This window comes from Acomys russatus, chromosome 20, assembly GCF_903995435.1.
Source record: "Acomys russatus chromosome 20, mAcoRus1.1, whole genome shotgun sequence".
NCBI classification, from domain to species: domain Eukaryota; kingdom Metazoa; phylum Chordata; class Mammalia; order Rodentia; family Muridae; genus Acomys; species Acomys russatus.
Genome location: NC_067156.1, coordinates 48,284,249 through 48,306,106, shown reverse-complemented (window position 1 = coordinate 48,306,106; position 21,858 = coordinate 48,284,249). Strand labels below are relative to the sequence as shown.

Sequence of the window (21,858 nt, the reverse complement as noted above, 5' to 3'; positions counted from 1 at the left end):
GGAAGGGGGAGGGGGAGGACACTGATTCTGTTCTTGTTTTTAGATGGAAACATTGTTGTAATATCTACTGGAGTCCAACGTCCTTATAGTGTCACAGATCCACAAAGCCACCGTGTATTAATCAGTCTGTACCATGCAATGTGCCAGAAGCCTCATGCATATGACCACTGAGGGCTGTTGTTACTTACATTCAAAAGTGGGTAAACTGGGCCAGTCGTGGTGGCACACACCTGTAATCCCAGCACTCAGGAGGCAGAGGCAGGTGGATCACTGTGAGTTCAAGGCCAGTCTAGTCTACAAAGTGAGTCTAGGATGGCCAAGGCTACACAACGAAACCCTGTCTCAGAAAAAAAAAGTGGGTAAACTGAGGCACAGATGTGATTGTCATTCGCTGGCTGTGAGATCTTCTGCAAATGGCATTGCTTTCCCCCGCCTCAGTTTCCTTAAATTGTTCTTTAAGGATTTGACATAAGCAGTTGGCCCAGTGCCTGTCAGGCAGTAAGTGAAGAGTAGTGTTTGGTTGGCTTCTGATGGTGTTGATGGTAGTCCTACCCTGCTCCCAGTCCTCTCCAGCAGACCCTCCATCCTCCCACTCTACCAGACACCCTGCTCTCCTCTCCCACCTTCCTGTGGGAACAATGAAGCCAAGCCCCTCCTTTTACCCTCTCCTCCCTTCTCCCTTCCTTCCGGTGATAACCAGCTCTCCCTGGAATGTTTGGTATTCTCATCCCTACCTTTGTGTCCAGAAGGGAAGGAAGTGGGGAGAACTTGCCTTCGGGAGCCTCAGGCTTTGGCCTCTGAGTCGGAAGAGATCTGCCTCTGTAGCCTAGCCCAAGGCTTACCAGCAGGCAGTCATGCAGCCAACTGTGGGGCTCTGCTGCCTCCTACCAGAGCCTTTACCTCCCTGAGTCTCACCATCTCACCTGTAACTTAAGGACCACAGACTGCTATGGGGATAAATGTTACCCTCTAAGTGGTTTTGGTTTTCGGGTTTTTTGAGACAGGGTTTCTCTGTGTCGCCCTGGCTGTCTGAGAACTTACTCTGTAGACCAGGCTGGCCTCCTGCTTTTGCTTCCTGAGTGCTGGCATTAAAGGCCTGCCATGCCCAGTTTAGATAGTGACTTTTAAATTTTTTATCACCTGCATTCAAGTGAGTGAAAAGGACACAGCTGAGTCAATTTCCGCATCACTGACAACAAGGTGATGCCCCCGGGCACCTGCAGGCTATGATAAAAGTCCTAGCCATCAGGTAAGCAGTCCCCTCACCGGTGGGAGTCTTCAAGATTCGCACCTCTTTCCAGGCTCACTCTCCTCAGGCAGCAGAGAGCAATGTCTGTTCAGACAGACTGACTCCACACTTACAGGCAGCTGTTTCAGTCCTACTCTGCCTCCTGGTGGCTCTAGTCCTCTTCACAACAGTCTTGATGCTACAAAGGCTAGCCACTCTCCTGTCCCCAGAGCTATGTCCCCAACTCTATGTCCTCTTCGCAGGTTATCCGAGAGGTCAGCCGGCCTGTTGTGGGAGCCGAGGGCTTGGAGGCCCCCAGGTCCCCAGCCTTCCTGTGCAAGCTGGATCAGGACAAGGTATGTCTGTCTCCAGTCATCTCCTCTGGGTAAGGTAGTGGGTACTAAGCGTAGGGCACCGACTCACAGGCTGGCGGTGAACACACAAACACACACACACACACACACACACACACACCTGTGGCATCATACAAGCTTAGCAGCAAAGTGGCAGGTGCTTGTCACTCAGACTTTAGTCTCTGACAACAAACCTGCCATAAACAACTAAAGGAGGAGAGGCTTGTTCTGGTTTCGCCCACAGTCAGCTGGCTGCGTATCAGTGAGCATTGCTGAGCATCCTCGGGGTGCTCAGTTGCAACAGCAGGAATAGGTGGGAAACATGTAGGCAGGCAGTGCAGCTCGCCTCATAAAAGACTGAAAGCAGATAGGGAGGCAGGAAGGGACCAGGTGGATCTTCTCTCAGGACGCGCCCTCCAGTGACGCCTGGCCTAACGAGTTCCACTGCCTCCCCTCAGTTTCCGAGAGTTAATTTGGCCATGAGTAAATCCACTGGAGGAAGAGCCTCTGAGGAGCCAGTCCATCTCAGAAGCCCCACTTCCGGAACACTTGTGTTGGAGACAGATTTGCAGAAGAGAAAGCTGCAACACCAAGTCTAATAGTAACTAAGGGACGGAGCTACAGGTTAAGCCCACACAGGCTGGCTCCTGAGGATTCTGCTATTGCAGTAGAATTCCCTGAACAACCATTTGGCAATTTCTGTAGCGAGGCTCCACCCATACCAGGCCCTATGCAGAATCCAGTATGACCCCTGACCCCACTACACCTATAGCCCAGTGGCCAGGCAGGCATGAGCCAAAACAACCATACTGTGTTGTAACTGCTACTTTGGGTACAAGCTAAAAGACACAGTGCCGGGTTCCTAGTGAGTGTGTGTCAGGGAGGCATGCCCCTGTCTCAGAGGTTCAGGATTATTTCTAAGGAAGTGATGCTTCAGACAAAGATCAAAAAGGCTAATAATAATAATAACAACAACAACAACAACAACAATAATAAAGGTGCTCTAAGTAGCAGGAACAGGCAGCAGAGCAGAGAAACCCATGAGACTGAAAGTGGCCTGTATGGCTTGGTCTAGAGATGGAGAACTGGTAGAGCTGGCCTGCACAGGGACGGAAAATGAAGCAGAGAGCTTAGGGTGGCTGAACTGTTAGGGAACATGGATGCCTATGCTGAGCCTTAAACATGATGTAATTAAGTTAAGGTGGGTGAAGGGAGGGAACAGCAGAAGCAAAGGTGTGAGGTCAGAAAGACAGTTTTGGGGTTTCGGTCTCAGATACCTAGTGAAGGAGAAGTCTAGCCCTGCCCACACTTATCCTTTGCCAGTAGTGAGGCCATAAGGAAAAGGACAGCAGCACTGGAGGAGGCCTGAGAGTGAATGGATACACACTATGGTATGCCCTCTGGTATGGCTCCAAGGCTCTGCAGAGCAATAGTAGGGCAAGCTGTGCAGTGGAGTTCTCTGCCATGGTGAGTCCACAGGGAGAGGGCAGTTATGCTTCTGATGGTCTTTTTGGTGGAAGACAAGCTGGGGTGTTGGGTTGGTGGGGTCTCTTTCCATGGATCACGAGATTGAAATATCACTGAGTTCATTCACAAAGTGCTCCTGGCCTTCCCCTCTTGACAGAAAGGTTGCCATATATACAGTGTTGCAACAGACCACAAGGGGGCCGTAACTTCTGTTCTGAAACCTAGAGGCAAGATCCTTCCAATGTTTAGACAGCTCATCCACTTTGTCATAGATGCCTCCCTCCTACCCTCAGCCCTTCAGAAACTGAAGGAAGCACATCTCACTGCTCTCTGGTGCTAAGTGTATCACAAGCCATCCCTGGGCCTGTTCTAGCAGGTCCTTCCCGGGGCAGGCTGAAGAACTATTGTTCTACATTCTTGAAGGAGTGGGTATCATTTTAATACTGTCTCAAGTCTGGATGGGCCAAGTTTAGCTTCTTGAAGCAAGATAGCAGCGCATTACATGGGTGTCAGGGCTGACTCCTTGTTGGCCTCATAGATTGATGTGGGCCAGCTCTCTGGAGTGTCACTGCAACTTTCTCAAGTGAGTGTAACTGACATGAGAAGACTGAGCCTTGGGAAGATGGATTTTTCCCAACAGCTAATAAGTAATACTACCGTTATGATTTCTTCCATCATTTCTTTCTTTCTTTTTGATTTTTTTTTTTTTGAGACAGGGTTTCTCTGTGTAGCCTTGGCTGTCCTAGACTCACTTTGTAGACCAAGCTGGCCTCGAACTCACAGAGATCCACCTGCCTCTGCCTCCCGAGTGCTGGGATTAAAGGCGTGCGCCACCAGCTTCATCATTTCTGTTCCACCTCTTTTGTAGCATATGAATGTATTAATGATGAATCAATGAAGGTATGACTGTTTCACTGTTGGTGTAATGAGTAAAAATAATAGACTGGCAACAAAGGGGTGTGTGTGTGTGTGTGTGTGTGTGTGTGTGTGTGTGTGTGTGTGTTCCTTCATCCTCTCATTCAAGGTAGAATTATAATGGACTTCTGCTGATCATTGGGTCTTATAATGATGTCTTTTAAAACATCTTGTAGCTCATTCCTTTTCCTATCTGTCACCTTAGTCCATCCCATTCTGGTAATCCTGGCCAGCTCTTCAGCATCTCTTTTATCCATCCCCTACAATGCTACTGGACTACTTTCACGTCCCACTGAATTGCTTGCCCAGCTTCCTGTCGTCTGCCAGATACAGTGCCTATTCCAGGACGATGCCACCCATGCATTATAATTGATGACCCTATGCCCCCAGTAGAGCATAACCTGAAGACATGGCCATGTCTAAGTCATTGCTGCCTTCCTGATAGTATTGGTGTGGTATCAGACAGATGGTAGCCGTTGCTTGGAGAACTGAAGAAGGACTGGGTGAATAAAGGAGTGTTTCTGAGAGTCCCCCTGATGTGACACTGTTGTCTGTGTTCTTCCCCCCAGAGATTGTCCCAAGAGAAACAGAACTCAGACTCTGACAGCCTGGGCATGAATGACAGTAGTTCCACCCTTGGCCGTCGAGAAGGCTGTGAACACGGTAGGAGCATCCACTAGTTTATGCTGGAGAATGTCAAAGATGGGAGAGACTTTGCTATAGGTACACAGTGGCAGAGCAGGTCCTGGGGACCAGAGTAAGACCTCTGGGACTTTTATATCTAGTAATTATAGGCAGATTGCAAGGCCTTCTGGGAAGGCCAGAGGTGGGTAGAAGTGGGACCATGGCGTCCTTCCCCATGCCCTATGACCACTCCTGTGCCACCAGGCAAAGGAAAGAAGACCAGCCTGGCTGAGCTAAAGGGGTCCATGAGCAGGGCTGCAGGCCGCAAGATTACACGCATCATCAGTTTCTCCAAGAAGAAGGCGCTGTCTGAGGATCTGCAGACGTTTTCCAGTGAGGATACGGTTCCATGCTGTGGTAAGTACAGACTGAGAGAGGAAGGCAGTTGAGAGCCTTGAACCCAGGCTCCTGGGGCTGATTCCAGGGGACTCTCCATGCCTTGGTCCCTGCCCCTTTTCCTCTGAATGGCTAGACTCCACTGCATCAACAGCAATGGCGTGCATCCCTTCACTGCTGTGGTAAAAGGAGGGCAAGCTCACAGGTCATCTGTGTCTATATAGTAGGAAAGGAAAAGCAACTGACCATCATATCTATATGTCCTGGGGACCCAGTCAAACCATTGCCTACCACTAGGACTCAGTTCCCCCTGCTAATATGAGAGAAAAGTAGATTTACAGGATTTAACATGCCAGGTATGCTGGACTTGGTAGAACATACCTGTAATTCTGGAACTAGGGAACTGGAAGCAGGAGGATCAGGAGTTCAAGGTCACGGGGTCATCTGTGTCTACATAGTGAGCTTGAGGCCAGTGTCCAGCATGGAGTACATGGGACCCTATCTCAAAAACAACAAAGGCATATAGGCTACATATAGATGCTTATATCCTGCCCTTTATAAGGTAGGAAAAATGAAAGTTACACAGAAACATGGCTGCTGCTTTTGTGCAGCCAGAAGAATTCTAACTAAGTGTGGGGAGACTCTTTGTAGAGCCTGCAGTTGCTTGCTTAGAGAGTCAAGCACCTGGAAGGCCAGGGGTTTCTGGTTTATATAAATAGATATGTAACTATATATAGATTACAGCCCTGTCAGATAATGAAATTGGGGTAAAACTACTAAGTACTTTTTAAGATAAATGCATTTTAATAACAAAGTGTCTGGCAGAGAAGGCATTTGTCTCATACCAGTGCTGTGGCCCATGTTCTATAACCTGTTTTAAAGGGGACAGGAGGGTGTCTCAGTGGCAGAACATTTGTCTACCTGTGTGAGGTTCCCGGTTCCATCCCAGCATAGCAAAAAAATAAAATCATCTATTTTGTATATGCAAAAATATTCTATTAGTTTAAAATCTATGGCTATAAAGAAGTATTTCATGGTCATTGAATCATAGCATGCTGTGGTAAAGAAAAGAAAAAAAAAAGACTAAAGTGCTCAGAGATCCTAATTCCACCTGTGGTCAGCTACGCAGCTAGCTGCCTGCTGAGGTTTACAAATCCTTACTGTGGCTAGATGGTCGCATTTCTACATGTTGCCACTAGGTGCCAGCATTACCCATCATTTTTTCATCTTTCAGTAACAAATTCCATTTGAGACAATGAAGGGGGCAGCTGTAGCTTTTATACTTCCTACCTAGTAGCGTCGGCCATTTCCGGTGTACTTGACGTGGTCCTGAGGCCACGAAAGGATCGTGAATTGCATCATCCGTGTGTGCTCACAGCTAGGCAGCTGAGACTCAAAGAAGAGGGTACCTAAGGTGCCAGGCTTTCCTGACAGCTAAATCCTAAGTGGTGTAGATATACCTCAGAGTCTTTGCCTACGGAGCTATAAAGAGGTTGTCCCGTGTCTGGAGAGATGGCTCAGCGGTTAAGAGCACTGACACTGACTGCTCTTAGAGAGGTCTTGAGTTCAATTCCCAGCAACCACATGGTGGCTCACAACCATCTATAATGAGATCTGATACCCTCCTCTGGCCTGCAGATGTACATGCAGGCGGAACACTGTATATGTAATAAATAAATAAATAAATAAGAGGTCGTCCCCCTGTCTCCTGTTGCAGGCTACCTGAACGTGCTGGTAAACCAAGGCTGGAAGGAAAGGTGGTGCCGCATCAAGTGCAACACTCTCTATTTCCACAAAGACCGCACAGACCTGCATACCCACGTGAATGCCATTGCCCTCGGGGGCTGTGAGGTAGCCCCAGGCTTTGGACCCAGGCACCCATTTGCCTTCAGGATCCTGCGCAATCGACAAGAGGTGGCCATTCTGGAGGTGAGGTAGCTTGTCAGGCAGGTAACATAGGGGGCACCGGGGATGCTGGAATTCCAGATAAACAAGGGATCGTGCTTTTTAACAAGAATGTGTCCAGGCAATTTGGAGACACACCTATATTGAAAGGTTGTATGTTGTTTATCTGACGTTCAAATCCGACCAAGCACTCTTTTTTTTTATATCCTAATTTTATATCCTAATTTTTTTTTTATACCCTAATCCTAATTCTGGCCACCCCACAGCCCGGGTTTGTTTATTTGCCCTGACCTTAAAGTCCCAGACCTAACAGGCATCTCCTGTGGTCTAGCTGGAATCTGATTCTGGAGTTCTCCCTCAGACCTTCGCAACAGGAGTCACCAACCTCAGAAAAGCCACCAGTCCCCCGCAGGACGCCCAGCACAGAGTGAGGGCAGCAAGCAACATGTTGAAGGATGGATGGGTGGCGCTCAGTCCCTGCCCTCCCTACCTGCTGGCTCCGCCCTCCTCTCTGAGATTGTTCAGAGCACACAGACAGCCCTCCATGTGATAGTCTTTTGGCTATTTAGAACTCAAAATGTTGACACAGGAGGAAAGTTCAAATGTCTGCCTCCCGGTGTTATGGACAAACAGGCCAGGGTAGGCACGTGCTTTACAAGGCTCCCGGAATGCCAGGAGCCTCCCCATCTGCCTCTCTGTTTTTCATTTCAGGAACTATTCTATCTATACCTTACTTTTGAGTCTCTCATTTCCCTTACCTTACACGGTTTTCTATGGGTTTTTTTCCCCTTTAAAGGGTGTTTTATTTATTCCTTCATTCAAGTTTACCGTTACCAGCTCTCTTAGTTAGGGCTTTGTTACTATGAAGAGACGCCATGACCATGACAACCCTTATAAAGAAAAACATTTAAAGATTTATTTATTTATTATGTATACAATGTTCTGTCTGCATGTACAGAGGGCACCAGATATCATTACAGATGGTTATGAGCCACCATGTGGTTTCTGGGAATTGAACTCAGGACCTTTGGAAGAGCAGCCAGTGCTCTTACCCTCTGAGCCATCTCTCCAGCCCAAGAAAAACATTTAATGGGGGCTGGGTTACAGTTTCAGAGGTTTAGTCCATTATCATCATGGTGGGAAACATGGCACCAAGGAGGTAAATACGGTGCTGGAGAAGGAGCTGAGAGCTCTACAGCTTGATCCACAGGCAGCAGAAGGAGACTGTGTGCCACACTGGGTATAGCTTGAGCATAGGAGACCTCAAAGCCTGCCCGCACAGTGACACACTTCCTCCAGCACCTCCTAATAGTGCCACTCCCTATGACCAAGCATTCAAACACATAAGTCTGTGGGGGCCATACCTATTCAAACCACCACACTAGCTAAGTTGATTTTGTGATAATGCTCCTTAAATCAAAATTAATGTTTGGTTGGCCAATAGTTTGTTTTGGGGGATTTTCCTAGAAATGGTACTACAATGCTTTGCTATTTATAGTCTAGGGAAAAAAATTGAGTTATCTGAGCAATTGCCTATTTAGAGAACCAATTATAAATATGGCAACTGGAGAGATGGTGCAGCAGTTAACAGCATTTGCTGCTTCAGCAGAGAGCCCTGTTGTGATTCCCAGCACCCACAAAGTGGTTCACAACCATCTGTAACGGTTCCAGGGGATCCAATGCCCTCTTATGGCTTCTGCAGAGACCAGGCTTGAATGCAGTACACATACGTACATGCAGGCAAAACAATCAGCCATACATATAACACAAAAGTTATTTTTATTTTATTGGTTTTCCGAGACAGGGTTTCTCTGTGTAACAGCTCTGGCTGTCCTGGAACTAGCTCTGTACTCCAGGCTGGCCTCGAACTCACGGAGATCCACTTGCCTCTGCCTCCCAAGTGCTGGGATTAAAGGCATGCACCACCAATGTTTTCAGGCTGGGCATGTGGCTCAATGGTAAAGCCAGGCCTTGTATTCACAAGGCCGTGAGTTTGATCCCCAGCATGGAACGCAAGGGAAGGAAGGAGTTTTGAGAACATATAAATGTTTTTACATCCAAATGGTCAGGTGTGAAAACCCAGAAGATGAAGGGTAAAGGTATTCTGTCATACAGAGGTAATCAGGGAGGACCGCTCAGAGGAAAGAACTTTTGAGCAGATAGTTGAGAGCATTTGGGAGCCTCAGATCTCTGCGTGTGTGTCCAGTCTAATTCGTCCTCCATCCCTAAGTACTGAGTACTCATAAACAGCCCTGGAAGGCTTCGCGGTGTGAAAGTGAACTCCACTGTACCTCCTCTCCCCAGGCAAGCTGCTCAGAGGACATGGGCCGCTGGCTCGGGCTGCTGCTGGTGGAGATGGGCTCCAAAGTCACTCCAGAAGCTCTGCACTACGACTACGTGGACGTGGAAACCTTGACCAGCATCGTCAGTGCCGGACGCAACTCCTTCCTGTAAGGGTGGCTCTGAGGCCCACTCCTGCCAGTGTATTCCTGCCTCTGCTCCATTTCCAGAGCTCAGCATGCAGCCTTGAGCACTGGGACAGGAGGGAAGGGCAAGCTCAGGAAGTCAGCTTCCTTGGGAAGGACGGCACCTTCACCCAGCGTGGGGAAGCATGACTTGCTGCTTGCCACCCTGGAGCCTGTCTTCTGACTTCACAAAGGGTGGTGGGAATGGGCCGCCTGTTGTCAAACTTGCGAGGTAAGTCAAAGCATCACCAAGATCACACTGTACCTCTCATGTCCTAGGTACGCACAATCCTGCCAGGATCAGTGGCCTGAGCCCCGTGTCTACGATGAGGTTCCTTATGAAAAAGTGCAGGTATGGTCCACAGCTTGTTAATGTGGCAAAGCCATCCTTCCGTTTCTTCTTTTGCCTTCGCTACCCACTTTACCCTTTGCTTCAGAGAAACTGCTGTCGCTGAGCCTGCCTGCTCTTAGCATGGGGAATTGTTCCTCTCCTCTGGTGACTAGCTAGAACACAGGCAGAATGCAAGCAGACACGCGTGGGTGGGCAGCATTTAGAGGAGTAGGAACAAAAGCTATGGAGGAAAAAGCACAGCCATGAGCCAGGACCCTGGCCTAGATAACACTTGCAGTTCTCACCTCCACGATCTCCCTTTTCTAGAAACATCCCCCAGCCTGCCCTTTTGTTCTTCCTAAGGATTTCCTGAATACAGCTCGAAGGTTTTGCTCAGTTGCAGAGAAGCCAGTAGCTGGATGGCTTGGCATTCAGATACAAAGGCTAGAGTCAGAGGGACCTTGGCCTTGCTTCTCAGACCCTGCTTCCCACTTCCCAGGTCCACGTGGGTGGGTGCATCCTTCCTAGGAGTATTTTGAGAACAAAATGAAATGATCTGTGTTTAAAAGAAGGCAATTAGCACAGTGCCCAGACAGCGGAACATTCTGTACAGAGAAATAACAGTGCTGTTCAGAATGTAATGTCACGTGACAGTAACACCCTACCAGGCTTCCAATACTGTGGCTCTAGACATGGAGCATGGGAAATACTCTTAAAGCATAAATACGTAACCAATTCAGTAAGTTATATCACATTTGTCATTGGCTCCTCTCATCTACGGCACAGCTTCCCTCCTTCTCTTCCTCCTCCTAAGTATTAACAGTTCAGAAAAACAGAAGAATGCATCCAAATGTTATGAGGACAAAATGCCCATAATAAAGATGGTCACCCAAGTTTCCTGAGCCCTCTGATTTGTTCCTCTCAGTAAGGACTCCAGCTGAAGGTTGCCTTGTACCTCCCACAGAAAGGTGTGAGGTTCAAACGATACTCGCATGGGATGCTAGCGAACGCTGTCTGTAAACTGTGGACTGCTGCACAAGTCTATATGTGTAAGGCCAAGCTCTCAAAAGTGCTGGCCAGAAGCTCCCTGCCTGGATGGGTTGAACCCTACCTGCACTTAACCTTCTTCCTCTGTCCTCTTTGCCCAGGATGAGGAACCCCAGCGTCCCGCAGGGGCTCAGGTGAAGCGCCATGCCTCCTCCTGCAGTGAGAAGTCCCATCGTGTGGACCCACAGGTCAAAGTCAAGCGCCATGCCTCCAGTGAGTTCTATGACCTTTTCCCTTCATCAGGGAAGTAGATAGACCACTATGGGGGTCTCAAGAACAAGTCTTCCCAGGAGGGAGGGAGCAAAACGAGCACGGAAAGCAGTAAGTAAGTATGTCTGTCAGTACATACTCTAAGGAAAGCCCTGGGGGCTGGCCAGTGTGGGAGCACTTGGCAGGAGTGCTAAGACCTAAGGTCCCAGTCCTGAGCACAGCAATGGAAACAGAAAGAAAGTAATGGCACAAGCAGGATGGTCAAGGGCAGGTGGATGGGAGAAGGAGGCTCACAGGGAGACTAGAACGCGTAGGTCCTAACTCCAGGGCAGACCTTACTTGCCTCCTCCATGCAGAGTTTACTGACTATTCATAAGGCCAGAAATTAAACTTCATGTGAATATTCTCTCTCTCTCTCTCTCTCTCTCTCTCTCTCTCTCTCTCTCTCTCTCTCTCTTTCTTTTTTTTTTTTTTTTTTTTTTTTTTTTTTTTTTTTTTTTTTTTTTGACATAAGTTATCCCTGTATAGCCCTGTCTATTCTGGAACTCCCTTTGTAGACCAGGCTGGCCTCCAACTCAGAGATCTGCCTGCCTTGGCCTCCCAAGCACTGGGATTAAATTCACGCCACCACCATCCAGCATGCAAATTCCTAATACTAGCTGCTAATTTAAATATTTTTATACTTCACGAGCATTATCTGTGTAACAGTTGGGTGTTTAAATGTATATATCTCTATGCAGGTATATATAAATGTGTGTGTGCATAGAGAAAGAAAGAGAAAGAGAGAGAGAGAACTAATCTCCTAGCCTATTTTTTTTCCAGAAGACTATAGAGTTCTGGTCTTTGACCTAGAGTCATAAGCAGAGTATAAGTCATTAGTATAAATCATTGCTCCTGGGACTCAGGAGATCTGTCTTCTGTTCCTCACTTGGCTGACACATTGCTGTGTAACTTTGAACAATTCCTTTCTCCTGTCTGGCTCCCTCAGAATGAGGGATACAAAGCATTCTTGAGAAGCATTGCGTGAGGGCACTGGAAATGCAAGGCTCTGAAATAGAAAGCTGTGCTTTGTGTAATGAACACGCTGCAGTCCTAGTGCGCAGGGGGTAGAGCAGGAGAACCACCGCAAGCACCAGCCTTGTCTGCATAACCAAAAGGGCCAGCTAGTGCTGCACAGTGAGACCCTGTGGTTAAAAAAATCCTGGCACTCAGGATGCAGAGACAGGCAGATCTTGGGAGTTTGAGGCCAGCCTAATCTACACAGTGAGACCCTGTCTTGAAAAAATAAAATAACAAAATAAAAGTCAATGGATAAGCAAAGTAGAAAGTTGAAGTCAACATGTGAGAGTAAAGACATCACAAAATGGCCAGGCAGTGGTGGCACACGCCTTCAATCCCAGTACTCTATAGGCAGAGGCAGGAGGAGGATCTTGTGAGTTTGAGGCCAGCCTGGTCTACAGAACTAGTTCTAGGACAGCCAAAACTATATAAGGAAACCAAGTCTCAAAAAAAATAAAACCTAAACAAACAAAACCTTAGACTTGCTTTTTAAATACAAATCCTTCACAAAATCCCAGATTATATGATCTATGAAAATGGGTCTGGTCTGGCTGAGACCCATTGGCATCCCCATCCCTATCCCAAAGGTCTGCAGGCCATCACTGAAGCCACAGGATTCATGGAGGCACTAGAAACCACATGGAAACCCCTAGTGTAGTCCCATGACACCCTGAGGCACACAGGAGGAAATCCTGCCCTGGTCTTCTGTCGGCTGTAACAAAACATCCTAACCTAGATGACCTTTTTAAAACACAGCAACTTATTTCTCCTAGCTTTGGAAGCTGGAGCCCAAGTCAGCAGGCGTAGTGTCAGTGAGGGCCACACCCTGTTGCATAGCTGGCTATCTTGCACAGAGGCCATTGATGCCATGTATAAAGATTCTGTGCCCCTGACCTCATCAGCTAGCGTCAGACAGGCACGTGTTCAACTTGCCTCTAGTGCCATCCACAGTGGGGCCCAGCCTTTCCGTGCCTGGCTTCCTCAACAGTGAAAGAGGGCGATAAACAGACACAGCTAATGTTAAGTAGAGCCATGTAAGGTAAACAGTGAGTAGTAAAGTAGGGGAAGTCAAGTAAGAGGCTGAGCGTGTAGCATACGCTGAGTGGGCAGCGTGTTTCTGTGTGGCTGCTTGCTTGTGTCTGCCGCTGTGTTGGACCTCCAGTACACTCCTGGGGCTTTCTCCCTTCATACCCTTCCTAGCAATGCAATGAACAGTGACTGGCACTGGCCGAGGTCTGATCTGATCATATGTAGGTATCTCCCTTTGTCGTAGATACTTGACTCATTCAGAGCACACTTCTTACAGAGCAAAACGAGTTGTACATCACAAGATTTGCTTTATTATATGATACCATTCTCATTATATTCTAACATTTCCTAAGCACTCATCATTTGCCAGGTACTATACTAAGTACTTTTCCTTGATCGTCTCATTTAAACCTCACTGCGTCCTGGAAGCTAAATATTCTCAGTATCTTTACTTGTGCATATGGACACTGAGATTTGGAGAAAGACAGAAAAGCTCACCATTCGTTTCTGTCTGACGTCACACACCAGTAAAGAAAGAATGCAAACTCTGGTCTGCCAGGCTGCGAGTCCCTGCCCTGTGCTGCCTCTCTGCGGCTCCTTGTTTCCTCAGGAGATCCACGCTAAATGCACTTAAATGAAGCTGGGCCATGGTGGCACACGCCTTTAATCCCAGTACTTGGGAGGCAGAGGCAGGTGGATCTTTGTGAGTTCGAGGCCAGCCTGGTCTACAGAGTGAGTCCAGGACAATCAAGGCTACACAGAGAAACGCTGTCTCAAAATACCAAAACAAAAAACAAAACAAAATACCACTTAAATGAGTTGACCTATATATCCATATTTTCTAGATGAAGTTGAGGTGAGAGGCAAGCTAACACCACACATGCACCCTGCCAGAGGGCAGACCTGAGGACCTCTTGCTTTCCCGTACCCTGTAGGTGCCAATCAATACAAGTACGGCAAGAACCGGGCGGAGGAGGACGCCCGCAGGTACCTGGTAGAAAAAGAGAGGCTGGAGAAAGAGAAGGAGACGATTCGGACGGAACTGATGGCCTTGCGGCAGGAGAAGAAGGAGCTGAAGGAAGCCATTCGGAGCAACCCAGGTAGCTGCAGAGGTGTGGCCAGGAGTGCACGGTGTGGGGCTCAGCCTGAGCATCTGCCCTGGCACAGTCAGGGGAGGTGCCCGACACAGATTTTCTGCTTTCACACCCAGGAGAGGTGCCCATCTCCTCTGCACCCCCTTACCCCATCCCCTCACCCCCACCTTGCTATCATTCACTCTGACTAAAGAAAGCACCAGCAGTTGAATGACTGCTTCCAACAGAGGACGGGGAGCACCCCGGTAAGAGACAAAAGCAAGGTGGAGAGCAGACCAATGGCTCAGCATCTCGGAAGTAAGACTATTTGGGGTACTGCATTCATTCACTCAGACGTAAAACAGAAGCCCAGCGCTAGGTTTGATGAGCAGTGATAAGTCCCAGGATCCTCCTCTGCAGTCCAGACTTCAACACCCCCTGCCTGCTCCGGCCTTCCCTAACCCCATTTTCCACTGTGTTTCTTTGAATTCCTTGCCTCGCTGTAATTCCCCAACATTCCTGCCTGGGTTCCTCTCACGTGTTCTGGGGGACAGGAAGCTCTGCCTTATGGAATACACATGGCCCTTCCCCAAGAACAAAACACAAGAAAATGGTACAAGTTCAGTGGCCCAACTTTAGAGCCCACCATAGACCACGGTGGGCCTAAGATGGAGACTTTCGGCTTAGCAATGAGCACATAGAGCAGGGCCTGATAGGGCACGCCTTTAGGTCCAGCATTCAGGTGGCAGAGGCAGGTGAATTTCCACGAGTTGGAAGCTAGCTTGGTCCATATAGCAAATTCTGGGACAGCCAAGGTTTAAAACAAAAACAAAAACAAAATCTAAGTGCAGTGGCACATGCTTGTAATCTCAAGACTCCTGCGAGGCAGAGGCAGGTGGATCTCTGTGAGACTGGTCTACAGAATGAGTCTAGGACAGGCAGAGAGCTACACAGAGAAACCCTGTCTTGAAGAGAGACAGAGACAGAAAGACAGAGACAATGAGAGATGGAGAAAGGAAAAGTAAACACACAGGAGAACGAAAAGGGGAAGCCATTTGGTTTCAGTCTAAGAAAAAATTTGGGGGGCTAGAGATATAACTCAGTGGTAGAGCACTTGTCCAGCATATGCAATGCCCTGAACTCAAGCCCCCCATACAAATAGATGGATGGATGGATGGATGGATAACAAGAACTTTCTAAAGGTAAGAACCGTGATTTAGAACAGACTATCCTATCCCTCATACCAATAAATGAATGAGTGAATGAGTGAATGAATGAATGAATGACAGGAAGTGTGTAGAGGTTAAGGACCACAATTTGGAACAGCCTGACTATCCTAGCCAACATTTTTGTCCCTATCACTTTGCAGGATAGATACGTTTATTATATTCATTATTCTCAATTGATGTTTGTCACACACAAAAAGTTATAAGATGCATAAAAGCAAAGCTCTTGCCTGTTTTCCTCCCTGCTCCATCTCGAGGACAGTGCTTGGTACGAAGTAAAAATTCAATAAACAACTGCTGAAGCAGCGATTGGACACATTAACGTGACTGTAAACCTAATGGAAGTTAAAGAGTGGAGATGATGCGCACTGACTGAGCTAGAACTGTGCTCATTGGCGCAGTGCTTGCCTGGCAGTCACAACGCCCTGGGCTCAGTCCCCAGCACCACATAAACCAGACATGGCAGCACATGCCATAATCTCAGTGCTTTAGAGGCAGGAGATCAGAATTCAAGGTCATTTTCCACCACATAGTCTGAGGCAAGCCTAGGCTTTGTGAGACCCTGTTTCTTTTAAGTTTTTTTTTTTTTTTTTCCAACTGTGGAGCTGTGGGCTTAGGTCTGTAAGCAGAGCCTTTCCTAGTGTGCACTTATGTTCAACCTCCACTCCACCCACCTCCACCCCTACCCCCACCCCCGCACACACACACAAATGGAGCTCCTTAGCACGACAGAAGTATTAATGAAGATTTGTCGGCTTAAACTAAATAAGCACCAAGGTCCTCCTGGAAAATCGGGTCTGTAGAAAGCTCTGTAATGTGACTCTAGTAGACAATATACAGAAACCAAAATCACACTGGCATAGAAACCAAAATGCAAGCTGAAGACTGAGAGGTTAGGTATGTGTGGTGAAGTATAGGGAAACAGACAATCTACTTCTCTTCCCCTTTGAGGTGACATAGTGGCTGCGTAGGACAAGCCTTCAACCAGTCCTCCTGGACACTCCAGCAAGGGGCAAGGGGTGTCTCTTCCCAGTGACCGTGACCAAAATCTCAGGATTTACTCCATTTGAACCAACTCTAAACCGATTACTGTGCATAGATGATGGGAGGGAATTATGAGCAACCCACTCATTGCAAAGGGAATGAGAGGGCAGTGATGGTTCTACAGCTGGAATATTAGGATACTGTTTGCTAAAGACAGAGGCTGGACCAATAAAGACCACACCACAGAATGTGGCTGGTAAACCAGCTCAAAGTCCATCTTTCACTTGGACCCATAGTGCTGGAAAGACCCTGCAGAAGAGACAGACGGGCTCTGAGGGCCCACAGACTTTCTCATCAGTGTCTTTGGACTCAGGAACAAAGCTGAAGGCCTTGGAGGAGGCTGTGGCCACTGTGGAAGGGCAGTGCCGTGCCAAGGAAGAGCAGAGGATCGACCTGGAGCTGAAGCTGGTTGCTGTAAAGGAACGCTTGCAACAGTCCCTGGCAGGGGGCCCCGCCCTGGGGCTGTCTGTGAGCAGCAAGAACAAGAGCCAGGTGAGTGAGTGCGGTGCCTCCTCCACAGGGCAGCCACTTCTGAGCCCCTCAGACACTGTGTGCACACCCGTGTTTGTTCTCACTCCCAGCTATTACAGTCAGAAGTGTCTCCGGAAAACGCCAGCTGTCCCAGGAGAGCAGGGTTACCCATTAGGATGCATCACTGTGAGGGCTGGAGAGATGGCTCAGAAGTTAAGAGCACTGACTGCTCTTCTGGAGGTCCTGAGTTCAATTCCCAGCAACTACACAGTGGCTCACAACCATCTGTAATGTGATCTGATGCCCTCTTCTGACCTGCAGGTGTACATGCAGACAGAGCATTGTATACATAATAATAAATAAGTAAATCTTTAAAAAAAAAAAAAAAAAAAAAAAAGAAGGATGCATTACTGTCAATTGCCAAGGGTCATATCCATTCTTCATCTGCATAGCACTGAACCGCACATGCGCACATAAGAGAGAAACAGAGACAAAACATGCATGTGTGTGGGTCCTTATTTGTACAATGTCTGTCTCCTGCTCCAAGTAATTTTGTATTTCTATTAAGAATTGAGGGACAGGGGTGTAGTGCAATAATAAAGTACATGCCTGGCATGTATGAAGCATTAGATCATCAGTCATCAGCACCAAAAACAATCCACGGGAGTTAGACTGCGTCTGTTGTATCCCTAGCCTCATAGAGTCCAGATGACCGGAGGATAGCAAGTGTTTGCTGAATGATTAGATGCCCTTCCTGCTCTCACACGACACTGACTTATCTGATAAGTATGGGCTGTCCTTGGGAGCTGTGTTCTAACCCACTCTGTCTGGGCAGACCACACCCCATGGTCTAAAGCCACCTGACATTCCTCTCTTTGGGGCCATTATTAGCATCATTTTACAGACGGAAAGCCTGATTCACAAAGGGCTCGAGGAGCATCGGGAACACTTTCCTCCATCCCAGCTGCTGCTTCTCAGCATCACACCCAGTGCTTTCCCACACCTCTGAAGATAGACAAAAATAATAGTCTTTTCTAAATGCCTTGCAGTGTTAGCTGTTAGGATTTCACACTGCCTTAGTTAGGGCACTATTGCTATAATGAAACATCATGACCAAAAAGAAAGTTGGGGAGGAAAGGGTTTATTCAGCTAATACTTCCACATCTTAGTCCATCACTGAAGGAAGCTAGGACAGGAACTCAAACAGGCAGGAACCAGGAGGCAGGAGCTGATGCAGAGACCATGGAGGGGTGCTGCTTACTGGCTTGCTCCCCATGGCTTGCTCAGCCTGCTTTTTTTAGAACTCAGGACCACCAGCCCAGGGATGGCCCCACCCACAATGGGCTGGGCCCTCCCACATCAATCCCTAATTAAGAAAATGCCCTACGTGCTTGGCTGCAGCCTGATCTTATTCGGTTGAGGCTTCCTCCTCTCAGAAGCTTGTGTTGAGCTGACATCAAAGTAGACAGCACACACACTCATGGAGTTGAATATTAAGCAGCATACTAAGCAGATTTAACAGTGAAGCTAGTGTAGACAATAAGACAACAGGGAGACGTTAAGTGCATACATGAAGCTCTGCATGTAATACATGAAGCTAGCAGCACCACCCAAAAGAAATACTGCAGCTATGGGATTTGCTCTCATACTAAGCAACCAAGTAGTCTCGCTCAGACACTTGACTTTCCTGATTTCATTCATAAAATGGGGTGATTAATTAAGAGAAGCTACTTGACAGGCTTGTGTGAAACCCTACTCATATGATGCCTGCCTGGTGCATAAAGGGCTCTGTGATTTTTTTTTTTTTCTTTCTTTTTTTCTTTTCTTTTCTTTTTTTTTTTTTTTTTTTTTTTTTTTTTTGCCTGTCTTTACTCCAAAGCTCCCAGCATCTTCTGCCCACCCCGTGCCCTGTTTGGTACTGGCAGGTTTGCCCAGTGCTTTCTAATGTAGCTTCTAAGTGTAGGTTACATATCTCACCTACTTAATTAATGATTTTGTTTGCCATTAACAGGAAACTACAAGTAAACCCCAAAGCAGTTTCCCAGAGCAGTCTCTCCCTGTCAACTGTGTCTCTGAGCTGAGAAAGAGGAGTCCATCCATTGTAACCTCCAACCAAGGAAGGGTGCTACAGAAGGCCAAGGTAAGCCAGGAGCTCAGCTAAATGGCAAGTCATACATCTGGGTCTTTTTATACAGGACACACCCCCCAAACCCAGAACACCACCTAGGGAGAAAGGTGAGGAACTGCTGGATAGCCATACAGTAAAGTCAGAATTTTCACCCTTCACTAACATGGTTCTACCAAGCTGTCAGCTAGTTTCTGAGCCTAACAGCATTTCAAGGTAGTAAGGAGACAAGATCGGGGGTAATGGAGCTGGCCCAAGGCTAAGCAAGGAGCCAACACAAGGGCAGAGAGACTCAGGGATCACTTTATGAAGCTGGTCCTCAACCTCCCCTGTGTGATTGTTGGGGGCAGCTGTTAGGCCATTTTGGGGCTTTAGAAAAGCCTTTGTATTATCTATCAAACACACCGACACATTTCTCAAGATACAAATATAGTAGGTTATAAGAACACATACACTATAGAACAGAAAACAGTTTATGTCAGGCCAGATCAGGTTTTGCGATGAAATGAGTTTGTTGAAACACATAGAAATTGTGCCTGTTTCAGGATTTTATGGATTTCAGAAGATGCAGGTACAATGAAAAACAAATGTTCAACATGGGCCACAGTGGCACATACCTGCAATCCTAGCACCTGAATCTGAGGCAAGAGGGAGCATGATTTCTAGACCAGCCTGGACTATGCAGTAAGACCCTGTCTCAAGAGAGACAGAGACAGAGACAGAGAATATGAGAAGGAGAAGCAAGCAAGCTCAGCCAGTGTGCCCAGTAAGCCTCAGGGGAAACTAACACTGACATTTTCTTGGGTACTTTGATCTAGAAGTAACCAACCTTACTGCCTAAGAAGTATGGAGATCAATAGGTTTTCTCTTTAAGATGAAAGCTACAGCTGGGCGTGGTAGCTCATGCCTATAATCCCAGCACTCAGGAAGCCGAGACAGGTGGATCTCTGTGAATTCGAGGCCAGCCTGGTCTACAAAGCTAGTCTGGGACAGCCAAGGCTACACAGAGAAACCCTGTCTCAAAAAACCAAAAAAAAAAAAAACCTGCACAGCAAGGGACCCAAACAAGTCTTTCTTTCGCTGGTGGGCTGGAGAAGATAACACCTCACATGCATACAGAAATGAAGACTATGATGGCAGGTCATAGTAAGGACTTTGGAGTAAAATAAGCAGAGGCAGAGGAGGAAAGGTAACTAGTGCTTGGGGTGGATATTACTCATTGATAGCAAATGCCCCCTCCCCTTTTTTTGCAGTGGGTCATTAATAAGCAGAGACCTGAGTAAAGTGTAAGGGAATCAAATAGGGTTGAAAGCACGTGCCGAGTTGCTTGTTTCTGGACAATGGAGAAGCAAGGGTGAGCACTAAGAGTGAGACCGAAGAAGGAATGATCAGGCCGGGGCAGCCAGGCCCAAGAGCCAGCAAACTCCTCCTGTGGGGGGCAAGAAATATTTTACATACTGTAGGCTGTATGGTCTGTTTCCCATCTGCCACTGTGGTTGGAAAGCAGCCACAGACACTAGCTAACGCATGAAAAGTATGACTGTCTCTCCATAAAACTTTACTTACAGGCACTGAAGGTTCAATTCTCTATCACTTTTACCTGTCACAAGATACTGTGATTCTTTTGGTATTTTTTCCAAACACTTACAAATGTGACAAACATTCTTTTTTTTTTTTTTTTTTTGTGACAAACATTCTTAGCTGACAGGTTGTATGAAAGCAAGTAAGCCAGACTGAGTCAAAAAGCTACAACCAGCCAGGCGTGGTGGCACACGCCTTTAATCCCAGCACTCAGGAGGCAGAGGCAGGCAGATCGCTGTGAGTTCGAGGCCAGCCTGGTCTACAAAGTGAGTCCAGGATGGCCAAGGCTACACAAAGAAACCCTGTCTCAAAAAACCAAAAAAAAAAAAAAAAAAAAAAAAAAAAAAAAAGCTACAGCCAGGTCCTCATCTATAGACTTCAGACCAGGAGAGAAACTGTTGGTTTTAACATACTAGGCAGATTGGAGCAGACTTCTGGATTTGTTTGTTTGTTTGTTTGTTTTTCAAGACAGGGCTTCTCTATGTAGTCCTGGCCCTTCTAGAACTTGCTCTGTAGACCAAGCTAGCATCAAACTCAAGATATACCTACCTCTGCCTCCCAAGTGCTGGGATTAAAGGTGTGTGCCGCCATTGCCAGGCTTGAGCAGATTTTTTTTAAATACCAAGTACATTTTTCAAAGGCTATTCTGTTATTTGAAGAGATGGCTCCATGGTTAAGAACAGTTGTCTTTGCAGAGGACCTGGGTTCAGTTCTCAGTACCTACCAGGCACACATGGTGCACAGACATGTAAGCAAAACACTCATACACATAAAACAATCAACAACAACAAAAGTCCTGGTTAGGTATGTATTCCAAGCACTTTGGAGATTGAGGCTGAGGCAGGAGGATCACCGTGAGTAGTTGGAGGCCAGCCTGATCTACATAGTGAAACCTTCTCACCATCACACAGCAAAAAGCTATCCTGACTACTCTGCTGAGAATAGAGAAAGGGACTTACAGTCACAGAGACTGAGGAGCTAGCCTGGCCAATGGAGCTAGTCACCCAAGAGTGCAGTTAGAGTTCCAACCTACAGTCCCACTAGAACCCTCAACAAACTGATTTTTCTCCTCTTTCTATGCTTTAGGAATGGGAAATGAAGAAGACCTAGAAAAGGATGAGAATTCCATCCTAAAGGACTATCATCAGCTTGTCCATCAAAAGAGGAAATATTTTCTTCACAGAGACATCAGGAAAAGACTGGGGCACCCAAAAGACCAGCTTGATTGTCTGCATGATTTTCGGGGCTGTGGGATAGCAGAAGTGGAAGCACCCTTCTAGCTTTACAAAGGGTGGAGGTGGGAGTGGCA

General features: G+C 47.3%; 1 protein-coding gene across 1 annotated transcript in view; it reads left to right on the top strand.

Moving 5' to 3' along the window:
- Positions 1-21,810, top strand: part of Afap1l1 (actin filament associated protein 1 like 1) — a 59,045-nt gene extending 37,235 nt beyond the window's left edge. Inside the window, exons 9-19 of the mRNA XM_051163399.1 lie at positions 1,492-1,584; positions 4,533-4,626; positions 4,852-5,004; positions 6,701-6,912; positions 9,193-9,338; positions 9,633-9,705; positions 10,833-10,944; positions 13,965-14,129; positions 16,686-16,864; positions 18,855-18,983; positions 21,636-21,810. Coding sequence (XP_051019356.1) covers positions 1,492-1,584; positions 4,533-4,626; positions 4,852-5,004; positions 6,701-6,912; positions 9,193-9,338; positions 9,633-9,705; positions 10,833-10,944; positions 13,965-14,129; positions 16,686-16,864; positions 18,855-18,983; positions 21,636-21,659 — 1,380 coding nt within the window. The 3' untranslated portion in view covers positions 21,660-21,810. The remainder of the gene's footprint in view (positions 1-1,491; positions 1,585-4,532; positions 4,627-4,851; positions 5,005-6,700; positions 6,913-9,192; positions 9,339-9,632; positions 9,706-10,832; positions 10,945-13,964; positions 14,130-16,685; positions 16,865-18,854; positions 18,984-21,635) is intronic.
- The last annotated feature ends 48 nt before the right edge of the window (positions 21,811-21,858 follow it).